General features: G+C 34.0%; 1 protein-coding gene across 3 annotated transcripts in view; it reads right to left on the bottom strand.

Annotated features, from left to right (window-relative positions):
• Positions 1-15952, bottom strand: part of LCA5 (lebercilin LCA5) — a 42298-nt gene that overhangs the window by 2832 nt on the left and 23514 nt on the right. For all 3 annotated transcript variants that reach the window (XM_074368707.1, XM_010972842.3, XM_074368706.1), the window contains 4 exons: positions 6084-6221; positions 5061-5157; positions 4220-4362; positions 1897-2029 (listed from right to left, as the gene is read on the bottom strand). In XM_074368707.1, coding sequence (XP_074224808.1) covers positions 1897-2029; positions 4220-4362; positions 5061-5157; positions 6084-6221 — 511 coding nt within the window. The remainder of the gene's footprint in view (positions 1-1896; positions 2030-4219; positions 4363-5060; positions 5158-6083; positions 6222-15952) is intronic.

Below are 15952 nucleotides of genomic sequence, written 5' to 3'. Positions count from 1 at the left end.
TGTATGAAACCAAATGTTTAAAATGTGATTTTACAGTAGTCAATATTTTTAAGTAAGAAAACTCTCATCTTTTATAAAACAAATCTTTATCTAATTTGTGTGTGATCAGTACAGTGAGGGTAGACACCATAAGTTTCATTTTTATACTTGATATTCTGGGTTTCAAAAAGAATAAACTTAATATATATTTAAGATTCAGATTTATAGAAACAGTTTTGTTCTTCAATTTAGGGGCGAGGAAGAAGGTTCCCTGCCTATTTTTTAAACCTAACATAGTGTTGTACACTGAATGGAGGGTGGTGGGGTGGATGAAACAAGACTTTTACTTTAAACCGAGAAATAAATTGAACCTCTGGATGTCACACCCTGAGAAGGCACAACACCACTTATGCAGTGTTCTGACAGAAGATGCATTAACCTGAATCTAAGTAAAACTTGAGATAAAACCCAAATGAGAAATATTCTATTTTTTAAAATGGGGCTGTATTTATCAAAAATGTTAACTGCACAAAACATTTTTAAAAGGCTGAGAAACTGTTCTAGATTAAAGGAGATAAGAGATAAGAGAACGAAGTGCAATTCACGATCGCATTCCAGAGGGAAGAAAATGCTCTCAAGAACAGTACTGTGTCAACTGACAAAACTGTAGTAATCATGGTGGATTAGAGAAATGTGTTGTAGCAAAGTTAAATTTCCTGAAGTTGAAAACTATACTGGAATGATGAGAGAGTATCTTTATCTATTTTGGAGAAATACGTAAGAAAGCATTTTAAGACATGGGCACGAGGCACACAACTTACTTTTAAGTGGTTCTTTGACTATTATTGCCACTTTGCTATAATTTTGAAAGGATTTCTAAATGAAAAAATTAAAAATATTAACATATGTGAGAATACTATGCATTTGGTAACTTTAGTAAATGGCATTCATTCTTACTGATATCAAAGATCATTCCACACAGACTCCAGGAAAAAAAAATCAGTCAAAAACGACAAAGAGAAGTGACAGTGTTCTGTTACTTGTTTCTTTTCCTGGTGCTTAGACAGAACTGAACATAATACCTAATTTTCTACTCTACAGTTTAAAATGTGCAAGCATCTCCCTTTGTGCATGAGCCAACGGTGATATAAATATGGCTTCTATTTCAACTGCTTTAAATACACACACACAAATATACATACACTAATTGAAGCACCAATTAAGTCATGATTTTATGTTCCATTAACTTGAAGGAAAAGAAGTATTTCTCGATAAGCAGCTAATATATAACTAATAAAATATATGCAAAGGATTAGAGTCTGTGATCCTTCTCGCTTATACATTTAACACATTTTATCCAAATGGAAATGAATTTATTCCTGAACTTCATTTCCAGTATCTAAAACTATGTGAGTTGGTTCACTAAACTTTCACACTAATGCTTGAATATGTTAAAGATTTATTTTATATATCAAAACCAAAGAAAAATTAAAGAAACATATTCAAGGCCTTACAACAGATTATTTTAATGCTTGGGCTAGTCTACAGACTAGAGTCTCAAGGTCAAGCCAATAAACAGGGTTGCCTTTCAGAGTTGTCTCTTCATCAGGTTTTGATTAATTCACAAAGAATTTTTTCCCCTTTTCATCTGAATTCTACTTCATCTGAATTTTCTGAAGGTAACTTGTCTTTATCCCTTAACCTCAAATAGCAGCTGACTGACAGTCTTCATTCTTTTTCTTTCCTTAGTAATTTCTTTCCTATGTTGTGACTCTTGATAGACAGCCCCCCACCACTGTGATCAACCTTTTCTTGTTCTGTATAACCAACTCACTGTTGAGCTGGAAGAGGAGATATTAACCCCTTCTTTCTCAAGGGATGCATGCTGACTCATCACTTGTTTAAACAAACTCTTACCATCCTCCAGCTTCTCAACCTCTTGTTTCACAGCATAGCGTCCTTGACCTTTAACAAATTTGTCTTCTCTTTCCACAATTGGGTTTAGAATCCCTGCTTCTTCATGATCTTCTCTCTCTTGAGATTCCAGATACTATTACACATTAAAAAAAAAATTCAAGTTCACATGCAGAAAAATGGGGAAAAGCAATTTTAATACCATAGATTTATCTCCCTTAAGCAAAATACCAAGTTGGAAATTAAAGCAAATTTTCAATTACGAAAGCGGCAAGCCACAAGTTAATACCTTTTGAAAGATTTTCGAAAGTACACAGGATTATTTCTTACCTTAGTTAAAAAATTTAAAGAGGCATTTGGAAGACATGTCAGAACTAATATAATGGAAGCAAAGCCAATACCCTACATAAACTTCTGAAGAGACAAGTATCAGAAGTATCCTTGGCTTTGTATATTCACAACAAAACCTGACTAACTCAGTTAACCAGAAAAGGCTATTAACAACTGTTAAAGGCCAAGTGATATGCTTTTGAACTGTAACAGTGGCAGTAACGACTACAGTGAATCTTTCAAGTTTATACTAGCCCAAAGCCTCTAACTAATAAATCTTATAATATTTAAGTTAAATAAAAATGTAAACTTGTTTACAATGTAAACAATTCCTTGTTCCTTATGGCCCCTTCACGTGTGTGTGTGTAATTTTTCTTAATAAAAGTAAAATTTATTATTAGTGGACTTGTACAGAACTATCCCCTAGTATCCATTTTCCCCCTCCTTTTAGTTACAGAGTCCCTGGAGTTTTAGCAGAGCACAGGGCTGCTCCACTGGAGACCACATTTGCTAGACTCCCTTGAAGCTAGACAGCACCAATGGGATGTGAGTGGAAATACAGATGCAACTTCTGATCATTTATAAAAACAAAAGCTCTTTGCCCTCCACTTCCTCACCCCTCCTTCCCACAGGTGTGGGAAGCCAATTCGAACCATACAGAGGAGGTTACACTCAAAGGTGGAAGAACAATAGAGAATGAGTACCATGGAACAAAGAAGTCTACCTACCCTGCACTACCCAGTGACCTTCAGTTTGTTACAAGAGAAAGAAACCTGAATCTTGCTTGAGCCACTGTATTCTGGGTCTCCTTCCAATAGCAACAGCCTGTACTTTAACTAACACAGCTCACCTTTGCTGAGGCCCCTTAAAGCAACAGGATTAGTCTTAACAGCTTTATAAACTTTGTGATTAGTTATTACCACAACTCTGACAGGTAACCCACCCCTGTTTTATATTAGGAAACTGAGGCTCCAAGAAGTCACACAAGTCACTAAAGTGTTTGAACCGTAATTTAATTAAAAAGCAGTGCTAACTCCAAGGCTATATACTCTCACTATATCAGGTTGCTGCTCCTCCTGCTGAATCTTATAATATAAAGACCATTTTTTTTAATCTTTCTAAAATTAAGATTTACTTTGCTATTCTACACTTTACCTTTTCAGAAAGATAAATTAATATGATCCAGTCTCAACAATATATAAATATAAGGAGAAACACACTTATAAGATACAGCTAACTTATCTAAACTGTAAAAAAAAAGAAAGCTAGAGTACACAGAGGAACCAATTCAGTCCACCCTTCTGTTTTATACCACACACAGGAAGAGAGCTCAAGGTCACTGGGAAACTTACAAGGCACAGAAATACAGGATTATGTAAAATATGCAGGATCCCTCATATATTGTTTTCTTTGGAGTTTCAACTGTAAACACTAAAGATAAAACTCTCTTAGAGGAAAGATCCTTCCAGTACTCAATGTGAGAACCTTTAAGTGAAGGTCCAACACAGACTGCCTGAATTCCACCTTAATTTGAATGATAGAAAGTCTGATTCCACTGCAGCTGCTTTGTTCAACATTCAGCTAACTTGTAAAATTCTCTTATACAGGAGGCCCCCCAAATTAAATGTAGTCAAATTCTAACACATCATTTGAAAGCTACTATAATTTGCTACTAAATATAAAAGCAAGAAGGACTTTTAGAGACTATCAGGTAAGAGACATAAAAGGTAAGAATCTTAGAAATTTTTCTTTTCCTCCTACAACCTGGAAGGTACAATCGACCTTTCTGAAGCATCTGAAGGATGCAGTGTTAACTAAGAATCAATCCAAAGGAGTTTAATAAAATATACAGATGTTGTCTCTCTCTTTAAAAGACCAGCTGCTTATTTATACAGCTACAGTACTAGCTTCATTGCTGAAATTTTTAAGTGTTTGATATTGTGTATTTAGGAGTGACTTCAAACCTAGAGTTTAGTACCTATATTGCTAGACTCACCAAAGAAGGACGTTCAGGTTCTTCCCATTTGTTTTCATAACACATAACTGTTTGTGGGGTTATAGGATATTTCTCCAGCTCGAAGTCTTCACTGGTTTGTACTCCTTTTGTACACTGGTTTGTAAAATCACTCTGGCATGCAGCTACCATAAAAATTATAAAAGAGTTTTTCTAATTGTATTGAACAGTTCTAAGATCTATGGAATTCAACTGTTCACCCTCTAAATGAGATAATGCATGTTTCTCAGCTCTATGACTACTCACTATTACTAATTTTATTTCTAGGATTTACTGGTAATTTTGTAATTTGAGGATAATTCTGAGGGATAAATCCTATTAAACTTCTACCAAGTTTATGTTTTTAACTTTTGCAATTCAGAGAAGAAGAAAATTATATACTTTTTTTTTAAAGTAAAGATATGCAAAAAAAAACCCAAAGTATTTTTGAGTGAAATGAAATGGCAGTTGATACTTGCTTTAAAATACTCTAGAAAAAAAGTAGAAAAAAAGATAAAATAAAATTAGTAAAATGTATAATCCTTAAAGTTGACACATAAAGTTTTATTATACTATAATCTCTAGTTTAGGGTATGCTTATATTTTTTCATAAACGTTTAAAAGTAAATTATAATAAGAAAAATGTTTTAATTATGTAAAACACAATGTTAATGACCTCAGGGGAAAAAACTCAGAAAGGTGGAAGGATTTCTGCAAAGTACCTATGAGGAAATTTAAATTTATTTCAGTAAAGTTCTTTGCCCTCATCTTTCTTCCACTTCAAAATTAATTTATTTTGTTTTTATTAACTACAATATTTTTTCAATAATAATAGCTACTATACCATTTTTTCTTGATGTAAGTTCTTTTTCTTTCTTTGGAGAAGACTTTGGCAGACGATTAGAATATATATTTTTTATGTCCAGTTCTCTCTCCTTTTCCTGAAAACAAATCCAATACAATTAAGAATGTAGAGTCTCAGTTTGAAATAAAATAAAAATCCTCACCTCGTCAACTGGTACTTTGCTCACCAAACTGGAATATATCTAGTTTAGCTTCCCTTTGTAACTACCAGCTATAGAAAGGAATGTCCCTAGGACATTTAGGTTACGGTAGAGCAATAATTCTCCCTAAAAAGTCCAATAGGACCTGGCAGTCAAGAAAATTAGGACAAATAAAGCAAAATTCATTTTCCACCCACTCCTACCTGGCAGAGGTAGTACTGTCTTCAACTGACTTCTAGGCTTAGCCACAGAGACAGGAATTTAGTTAGCATCTCTCAAATGTGGGTTCCGAATTAATGAGGAGTTAAAAATTAGACCATTTTTGGAGTTCAAAATTTGTAGATACTGACAGGCATATGTAGAACAGATAAACAAGATTATACTGTATAGCACAGGGAGATATATACAAGATCTTGTGGTAGCTCACAGCAAAAAAAACGTGACAATGAATATACGTATGTTCATGTATAACCGAAAAATTGTGCTCTACACTGGTAATTGACACAACATTATAAAATGACTATAACTCAATAAAAAAAATTAGACCATTTTTAAAAACACAAGTGTTCTTGAGCATTTTGGGCTATGGCTTTCTCTGAGAATTTGATTAACAAAATGAAAATTCTATGCAAGATTCTATTATAACTTTTTCCCATTACATCATTCCTATTAGTGTCTCATTTTTGGTAATAGTGATTATATTAACAAATATTTTCCTTGTAAGTGCCAAAGAAAAAAATATTAGAATTTTATAAATGATAGTGTACCAAAGTCCCAACTATAAATGATAATAGTGTTTTAACATATTGAGTTTTCATTGACTATATATTATAGGGAGAAATGATGCAACTTAAAGTGCTTACCTTTAATTTGTCATACAGTCGTTGTACCTCCTTTTGAAGAATTTTATTTTCATCATGAGCCTCATATGCCCTTTTCCTTTCAGCAAGTAACTGTCGTTGGAAACTGTTAGTACTTAGCTCAAGGTTTCTCGATAGTTCCTATGATATGTGTACAAAGACACAAAAAATAGTACTTGAAAAAAAAATTCAACAATAAAACACCACACTCAGTGTCAAAATGACATTTTTCGTGGTACTGAATAAAACACACAAATCAGGTTGGGCACAGTGTTTGTAAACATCAACTGGAATATAGCTTTACCAACAATTTAGGGAGATACTTAGCGTATTATTCCTTTGTTTTCCACAATGATTTGTAGACAAATTCTTAAGCATTAAATTCTGGGGTCCTACGTGGAGAGAACAAGCCCCCTTGGCTGGCTGGAGGACCACTGGGACTGACAGAAAGGCTACAGAAGCCTGGACACTGCTTGTGAGGAGCATGTGCTCACTGGTCTGCCCCCAAGGCAGGGTGGAGAGAGGTCTGTTCTAGTAGCTACTGGGATTCTGGAGACCACATCACTCGGTGCCTCAGCTCAAGCTGAGCAAATGCTCCGGCCCCATTCACTCCATGCCACTGTGCGGTAATGGATCTGGGATGACCAGAACCAGGGAAAAGACTTGCCCTTGGGACACAGAGGCAACCCAGTGCCAGGGCAGAGCCCAGGCAGGTCTGCAGCAGCTTGTGTTAGTGCTTATTCAAGCAGTATCCAGAAGGAGGCTAGATTTTTCACAGCAGCCACTCTACTACATCTCAGTCCCCACCCCTACCCAATAAACAGAGAAACCACACATGTCCCACCTCCTCTGTGCAGCACACTGGAGCTGGGGACAGTGATCAGCTGTGAGGGAAAATGGGGTCTTGTTCCTGAGGCAGAGCAGGGAGAAGTCTGATTTAGTGGCAGTTCTGCTTTCTGCGACCACCTCACTGCATGCTCCAGCCATAGCCAAACGAATACTCTGGCCCTACTCCATCTGAGCCACATGTGGCACAGGATCTGAGATGCCCACAACCAGGGAAAAGACTTGACCATGGGCAGCATTGGAAAGGAGACACAGATGCCTACACAACAGTGCACTGGACCTCTGTACGTGAACAGGCCCCAGTTGTTTCAGCATCTTCCTCCTCTGGGGCAATAGGAAAGAGAAAACACTCTTAAAGGGTAACAGAGACAGCTCAAGCCTGACACTCAGGGCTTCTGCTTCAGCAGCTTGGGATCAGAACACCCTGACAGAGCAGTGAGAGCCACTGAACAAGAGGAAGTCCTGCCTCACACTAGGAGGGGGCGCTAGCCCCTCCATTGCCAGTCGCACCCCCTACCAAGGTAAGAACTGCCTGCACACCCTCAGGAATAATGTGACTGGTGTCCATATCAAATCCAGTCCTCCCCCAAAACACTGGGCACATGCAGTCCGCATAGGGATGCTCCCAAACAAGAACATCCCTTCAAGACCACAATAGGTAACTGTTTCACGTAGATTCGCAGAGGCAGAGAAAGTTAAGAAAAATAAATAGACAGAGGAACTACTTTCTACTGAAAGAGCAAGAGAAAACTCCTAGAATAAAGAAATAATGAAACAGAAACAACAGATAAGTAATTCAAAACGCTGGTAATAAAAAGGTTAACTGAATTAGGTAAAAGAATTCATCTAAACGCTAAACATTACAACAAGCAACTGAAAAAAAAAAAAGTAAAATGTTGGTTACTGGGGAAAAGGGCTGGGGGGATAAGATTGATGGTGTTTTAGGGTACAAACTTGTAACGAGTAGTAAATAAGCCATAGAGATCTAATACACAGCATAGTAAATGTAGACAAATAATACTGTACTATAATTATGTACTACTGATAAACATCACTAAAATGACGGTCATACTATGATATTTAAATGAATCAAAATAACACAAAGTACATCTTAAATTTATACAGTGATACATATCAAATTTATCCTATTAAAAAAGTTTTTCTTTTAAAATAACTTAAGTTGTCAAGATACTATTTCTAACTTCTGGATAAAAACAATGTCTTTTATAATTAAAACATTTTATTATAAGTGTAATAAGTGTTTATTTTAAAGTATTATAAATTAACAAAGAAGAATAGAACATTTTTTAAAATGTCCCATCACTCTGTGATAATCACTGCCAACACTTTGGTGTATATAATTTGAGGATTTTATACATTTTTTTTCAGTAAATAAATATCATAAATGGATTTTTATGTCAATAAATACACTAATACCATAAAATTTTTTAATAAAATGATATTCTACTTTGTAGATAATCATAGTTTATTTAACCACATTCTGCTGCTCAACATTAGGGTGCTTCCAATTTTTCCTATGGTGAACATCCTATTATAAATAAATTTAAGCTTATTTATCATTATCATTATAACCCTAGAAATGAAGCTTCTGGGTTGACAGACATTTGTACAATTTCAAGCCTTTTAAAAAGCATCAGCAAAATGCCCTCTGGAGAGACTGTAACTATTTACATTCTCTTCAACAGTCTAGTAGCCTTATTTTACTACATTCTTGCAACAACTGGATAGTATAATTTTTTAATCTATTGGACTAGCAAAAAAGGATATTATTATTTTAATTCGTATTTCTTGGATTATTACTGAAGTTAATTTTTATGATATTGGCCATCCATATTCTTTATAAACTGCTTTAATACGGTGTAATAGGAATTTAAAAGATAATGACAAAATACGGGAACAGTAATATTAAAAAACAAAAAGGCTAAGAATTTTCCAGAATTGAAGATATAAAAAGAGAGAGAGTGCTGGAAAAACCATCATGCTAAAGACTGGATCAGAAAAGAATCATCAATGGATGTTAAATTTTGATGAGGAATAAGACATTTACATTCCAAGTTATAAATGAGATGCAAGAAAAAACAATGAGCAAAGAAACTAATGGGAAACCTCATAAGAATGGTTAAAAAATTGATGGGTTTCAAAATAAGGTAATTAAAACAGACAACAATAATATGGAAGATGACATGAGAAGAGACTGGAGAAAGTGTTCTACTTTCCTGATTGAATTTGAAAAAAATATAGATATTAATTGCTTTAGACTTCCTTATTTCAAGTACATATATCTGAAAAATTTAAAGATAAACTCTAAAAGAATAGAACGTGCCATTTTAAAATCAGTGGAAAAATAGAATAAAGGGTTAGAGGCAGAAAGAAAAAAAAGCAGGGAGAAAAGATAATAATTTTGTTTCTAAAGATAACCCACATAGATCTAAATACCTCAGTAATTCCAACAAATGTAAATAAGTGACTTTATTGAATGAGATATTCTTATGTTGAACTCTTTTAGAAAATAAATTTAGTCAACTACTGTATAAGCACAGAGATAAAACATTAACACAAAGAGATAAAAGTAAAAGAAAAATATATTAGGCAAAAAAAAAAAAATTACCAAAAAAAAAAAAAAAAAGCAGTGTAGACTAAATAGGCTTTAAGACAAAAAGCATTATTAGGGTGGGACAGGAATTTTTACTTACTGATTAAAAAAAACACCAGAAAGGTAAAACAACCCTGAATATATTTAAAGTTCAATCCTGAACCTATAAATAACACAGCTTCCAAACATGCTACATTATTTGGCAAACTTTATCAAGAAAAAGAAGAGGTACATATTAACTACATTAGAAATAAAAGTGGGGCATATAACTACAGAAATGACAGAAATTTAAAAATCATAAATACTATGTAAAACCTATGCTAACAGATACAAAATCTAAGGTAAAGTGAACAATTTTCCAGAAAAATATAAATTACTAAAAGTAACTGGAAATACAAGATCTGAATCAACCTATAAATGAAGTGAATAAGTAGGAAAAAATTTAAAAAACAAAAACAAGCTCACAAATAAGCACTAGCTCCAGGTCTCAGAAGTGATAACACTAAATCTTAAGAAAGAGTTATCCCTTATCATTTACAATCTGTAAAAGAAAACAGAAAGAAGGAAAGACTCTCCAAGTCATTCCTTGTGAGAACTTTTATAATCTTGTTGCCAAAACTGGGTAAGGACAGCTTGAAAAAACTAAATTATGGGCCTTTCTTATAAATGTGTATTGTTGCAAAAATCCCAGACAAATATTAGCAAAAGGTATTTAGCAATGTACAAAAATTACATCACAACTAAGTAGTACTTTTCTCAAAAAAGCAAAGCAGAATAGTAGCTTAATAATAAAAAATATATAAATGTAATTTTCCATATTAATTAAATGAAAAAAAAAACTTGACCACTTCAATAAAAGCAAAAAAAGGGCACTTGATCTTTTGATAAAATTTCATACTATCCATGATTTAAAATAAAAATCCTGACAAGCTAGTAACAGAAGGAAATTTCTTCATCTGTAATATATATTATATACACACAGAGAAAAGATCCAGGAGGATATATACTAAGGTGCTAAAACTGGTGATATCTGGGTGTAAGAATTTTAAAACTTATTTTTCACAAGTTTTTAAAAATGTACAGGTGCTACTTATATAAAATAAAAAGACAATTTCTAAAAATGTGTTTAAATGTAAAAAATCAATAAGAAGAAGGTACATTTATCAACTTCAGAACAGTTACTTCTGAGGAGGGAGAGTTGAGAAATGTTCTAGAGAAAGTGTACAAAGGAACTTTATTTAAAGTTAACACCTTAGTTTTTAAAATATGACCTAAAGCAAAATTAGCAAAACGTCAAGGAGGTAGATGAATATGTTAAACATTATTTTCTTTTCTGTATGTTCAAAATATTTCATAAGAAAAAAGTAAAAGTGCTTTAAGAAATTAAAGATATTGAATAGAAAAAGAAAAAATATAAATAGTGGTTATCTTCAGCTGGAAGGACTATGGATGTTTGCTCATTTCACTGTAAATCTAAAAAATGTCTTTAACAAACATTTTAATAATACAAAAAATACATACTAACAAACATTTTAATAATACAAAAAATACATACTTAACTGATTTTTTCCAAAAGGAAACAGTACATAATTCTAACTCTTAAAAGAGAAGTAAAGGTTTACATAATTTAATTTTTGCATGCAAACCCAAAGGATAACTGAACTTAAACTTTCACTTATTTTTTATAAAGCAAAATATACTTAAATAACACTACTGCATTTACTAAAACAAGTCTATAAATGTCAATTGTTTTATTCATTGTTTTATTCATTCATTCATACAGTGTTACTGTAACACAATTCTGAAGACTCAAACCCTTGTATAAACAAGGACCCTAGTTCACCTTATTGGAACAGTTTTTACAATCCTAATAGGTTGTTATTTGGCCTCGGTACAAATACCTGTGGTGGCAGAAAAGCACAATAATTCAAAGGGTACTGATTTCATTATCATCGGACAATTCCAACTATTAGGAAGCTCTTCTTTATGAAGTAGTGGAATTCAGCTTACCAGAAATATCCAGTAGGTTTGTATTGCTTTCGGGAACATCCAAAAGCATGTCTATTTCTCCTCTTCCACATGACAGCTCTTTAATACTGAAATAAGTTACATTTTCCCTTAATCTCAATCTTATCCACAGTCCCATGCTTCTGTCACTGTTTATTATATGTCATTTTTTAGACCCTCTGATTTTCCTGCTTGCTCTCTACATGTCAGTTTGTTACCTAAAATTGGGTATCTGTTATCAGATGTGATCTGGCCAGTAAATTTAGTTATTATTACCTCTGAAAATCTGGGCACCAGCATGCTTGGTTGACAGTTTTTGCCCTTCTGTTATCTTTTAAAACAGCTATATGATTATATAGGTTCATCAACTAAAACCTTGTACTTTAAAAAATCTGAATAACTTTCAAGCCAGGTCTCCTCTTTGTGATACCCATAAAATAAATGGAAAAAAATTGAGGACTTAACAGTAAACATGATTAAATTTTGTCTTGCTTGTTTTCCACAGATTTTGAGCCTAGGGAGATCAATTTAATCTTAATCTTCTCATCCATCAAATTAGCTGTTCCTCCTATTTGTGAACCTGTCATGAATGCCAATTTATTTCACTGATATATCCATCCATTCATTCCTTTAAGAAACACTAATTCTAGCCAGACAGCATGTCAAATGTTGCATATACAAAAATCAAGTAAGACCTATTCTTATCCTTAAGAAGTCCACTCAAATTTACCGATAAACATGCTGAAAGGGACAGGGTCTAATATGGCACCTCAGAGCCCCCACCTAGAAATGTTCTCTACAAGCTGACAGCCATTTATTTACTTGCACTCTCTGGGTTCAGTTACTGATCCAACTGTAAAGCTTTCTATCATTATTTTTAGCTAGCCCACATTTCTCCAATAAATCACAACATGAAAGATTAACTGTATCTACTATATATCAAGACATACTATATCTACTAGAATCCAGTATGTAAATATAGTATACCTATAGAATATAGATGAATATAGTATATACTATAGAAGAGGGTACAGCACATAGTTTAGAATATAGATGTATATAGTATATGTATAGAGTAGAATACAGTAAATGAAGTATATTTTGATGTATGAATCTGACAACCTTATGGGGAAAAAGATGAGGATACCTCTAAGTGAGAAATATTTTCCAAAACATACTCAAAAATTTGGTAGAGAAGAAAACACAGGCAAAACATTCTCCGACATAAATCTTAGCAGTGTTCTCCTAGGGCAATCTATCAAGGCAATAGAAATAAAAGAAAAAATAAGCAAATGGGAGCTAATTAAACTTAAAAGCTTTCACATGGCAAAGGAAGCTATAAATAAAACAAAAAAACAACCTATGGAAAGGGAGAAAATATTTGCAAATGATGCAGCTGACAAGGACTTAATTTCCAGAACATATAAACAGCTCATACAACTCACTAATAAAAAAATAAATCCAATCAAAAAATGTGCAGAAGACCTAAACAAACATTTCTCCAATGAAGACAGATGAAAAAAATGTTCAGTGTTGCTAATTATCAGAGAAATGCAAATCAAAACTCACCAATCACCACACAGAATAGTTCAAGTTCAGCCTTTGTCTGGGTACCTATGAAGAACTGCTAAAATCTGAGAGATCAATGGACCAAATCAGTAATTGTGAACTTGAAAAAAAATAGAACCCTTAAAGTCCACTGAGCTCAATTTGAAAACGAATCACTAAACCATTTATATAGTCCTTTCAAACTGTAGAATACTAACATGCTGTGATGTGTTTATTTTTAAATAGTGTACTTTTCCTTCAGTGCATTTTTTAAATCCATATATTAGGTGCCTGATAAATATCAGGCACTAAGCCAGACTCATTATGAATTTTATCACCCATGGCTTATCACCACCTGCAAGGTTTTACAGACTAAAAATGTAAGTGGGCTTTGAGTTCAGATAATTTAAGTGGTAAAGACATCATAAAGCTAGCCCAGTATAGAATGAGAATTTGAACTTTGTTTATATAATGTGTGTGTATAAAATTCTAAGTTTCATTAGGAATTTAACAGCTTAAGAGGTAGCATAATTAAAATACAAGCTAAATAATTTTATGTGACCTTTAATTCTACAGCAATAATTTCTGAAAACTAAGTTGGCAAATCTGAACAATGTTTCCATATTACAGACACTCACATAAAAATGCATATGTTTTAAAATCTTCTTAAATGACATTAATCACAAGGAAGGCTAATTTAATCCTTAAAAAATAGAATAATTTACTTTATTACTCCAATAAAAACTATTATCCAGCAGTATTCTTTAGGTCCTTATAGTAACAAATAGCAAAAATGATTTTTAAATGACTTACTGATCCAGAGGATTCAACTTGCAGGAATTTTTCCATTAGTTTACTTATATATATGTATACAAAGACTTATGTTCACTGCCATGTATACTTATACTCCCCCAAATAAGAAACTAATATATACATTAATAAGGGACGAGATCAACATATTATATGTCTACACAAGGGAATAATAGATAACCTTTAAAAAGAGATGAGAGAATGACATCACCAAGGTGGTGACATAGGTCGTTCCTGACTTGGCTCCCCTTTCCAAGAAGAACAAATATGCATGAATAAGGCACCACTGAGAGAATCTTAGAACACAGGAGTGAGGCTGAAACACCTCCTGCACCACACAGACCGAGGCAGACTGCACTAAAGGGTAGAGGAACAGCTACACGCTGAGCGCACTGCTCCTTCCCCAGGCCAGTGCAGCACCACGCCTCCAGCTCCTCCGGTGGCAAAAGAGAGCCCAGGGGTGACAGCCAGGACCCCCAACACTGTGGGTCACTCTGTGGGAACCCCTACTCTGTTTCACCCCATAGGGATCCCAGGGGCATCCACAGGCTCAACCACTGGGAATCTGGTTGTGACAGAGAAGGGGGGAGGGGCTTCCAACAACTCAATTCTCAACTCTGAATCAACTAGTAAGTGTAAGGGAAGACAATGCTGAGTCAATTCTTTTGAAGATGATTTACAGTGGAGGACAGTATTATTTTTTATCGGCAAGAAACAAATACCTACTGGAGGGCAGCTCTAGGGCCAAGGGAATTTGAATACCAATTTTTTACAATAAAAACTATCAAAAGAAAAAGCAGTCTATTCACACTTCCTTTTATAGCTCTGTGATACTCAGGCTACTCAATCATTCCCCCAAATCTTCAGACATTTCTAAAAAGGGAGAGAAAGCCTAGTTAATAGTTTCATTATATTTTTCTGACAAGGTAATTCACTCTGTGCCGAATTTAATGTTAAAATAGAGTTGCATTAAAAAAAATAATTTTATTCTATTTTTTCCCTTGGTCGAGGTACTGGGGATTGAACCCAGGACCTCGTGCATGCTAAGCACACATTCTACCACTGAGCCATCCCTCCCCACCAAGAGTCGCATTTTTTAATGTATTAAAAGTACTCCAGTCTACTGGAGTACTTTTAGTAATTATGTACATGCTATTACATTTATGATCTTTTCATAAAACTTAGTTGGTAATTTCCCATTTAGTGATTAAGGATTCTTATGATAGTTAACAACCTCAAGATACTTGTTTTATGACAGACAGTTGGTCATATCTATGACTAATCTGCAACCTCATCCTTAGATCAGGAATGCAACCCCAACTGTAAGTCTTTCTTATCGGGGGGTGGGGTGCAGAATTGGTTCCTTTATCTTCAGTCTCTATCGGAGGCCAGTCCCAGGCAATGGTGCAGTTTGGAAGTCATTAATAGAAATTGCAAATTGGAGGAACTGCTAATGAAGCTGCTAATAAAAAACCATTTATATTAAATCAGTGATTCTTGAAGAGTGGTGCAGGGACTCCTAAAGGTCCCTTGGACACTTCTGGGAGTCTGCAAGGTCAGAACAATTTTATAATATGATATTCTTTGCTATTTTCATTCATTGTCATGAGCATATGGTAGAGTTTTCCAACAGCTATATAGCATGTGATATTACATGAAACATGTCAACAGTTGGAAACTGCCTGATGCAATGAATGAACATTTTCCCTATGACTAATGCATGATATTACAAAATCATTCATGGGTAAAGCATTCACTCAAAGGAGAAGAAAGACCAATGGATTTTAATGTGACAGAACACAAAAAGTTCCTCGATATTGTTTCTGATTCCACATTGCAACATACCTTTGAGAACACCACTTACTAAGTTTTGATGTAGTATCAAAGAATATCCAGTTATCTTAAAAGGCTTTTAAATATTCCTCCATTTTCTAACTCGTACAGATAACCGTGTGAGGCTGAATATTCTTTATATTTATCAACTATAACAACATATTGCAACAGATTGAATGTAGAAGCAGCTATAAGGACCCAGCTGTCCTCTATT

Source organism: Camelus bactrianus, chromosome 8 (assembly GCF_048773025.1).
Source record: "Camelus bactrianus isolate YW-2024 breed Bactrian camel chromosome 8, ASM4877302v1, whole genome shotgun sequence".
Lineage (NCBI taxonomy): Eukaryota > Metazoa > Chordata > Mammalia > Artiodactyla > Camelidae > Camelus > Camelus bactrianus.
Note: the sequence above shows the minus strand (reverse complement) of the source record. Positions and strands in the feature narration are given on the sequence as shown.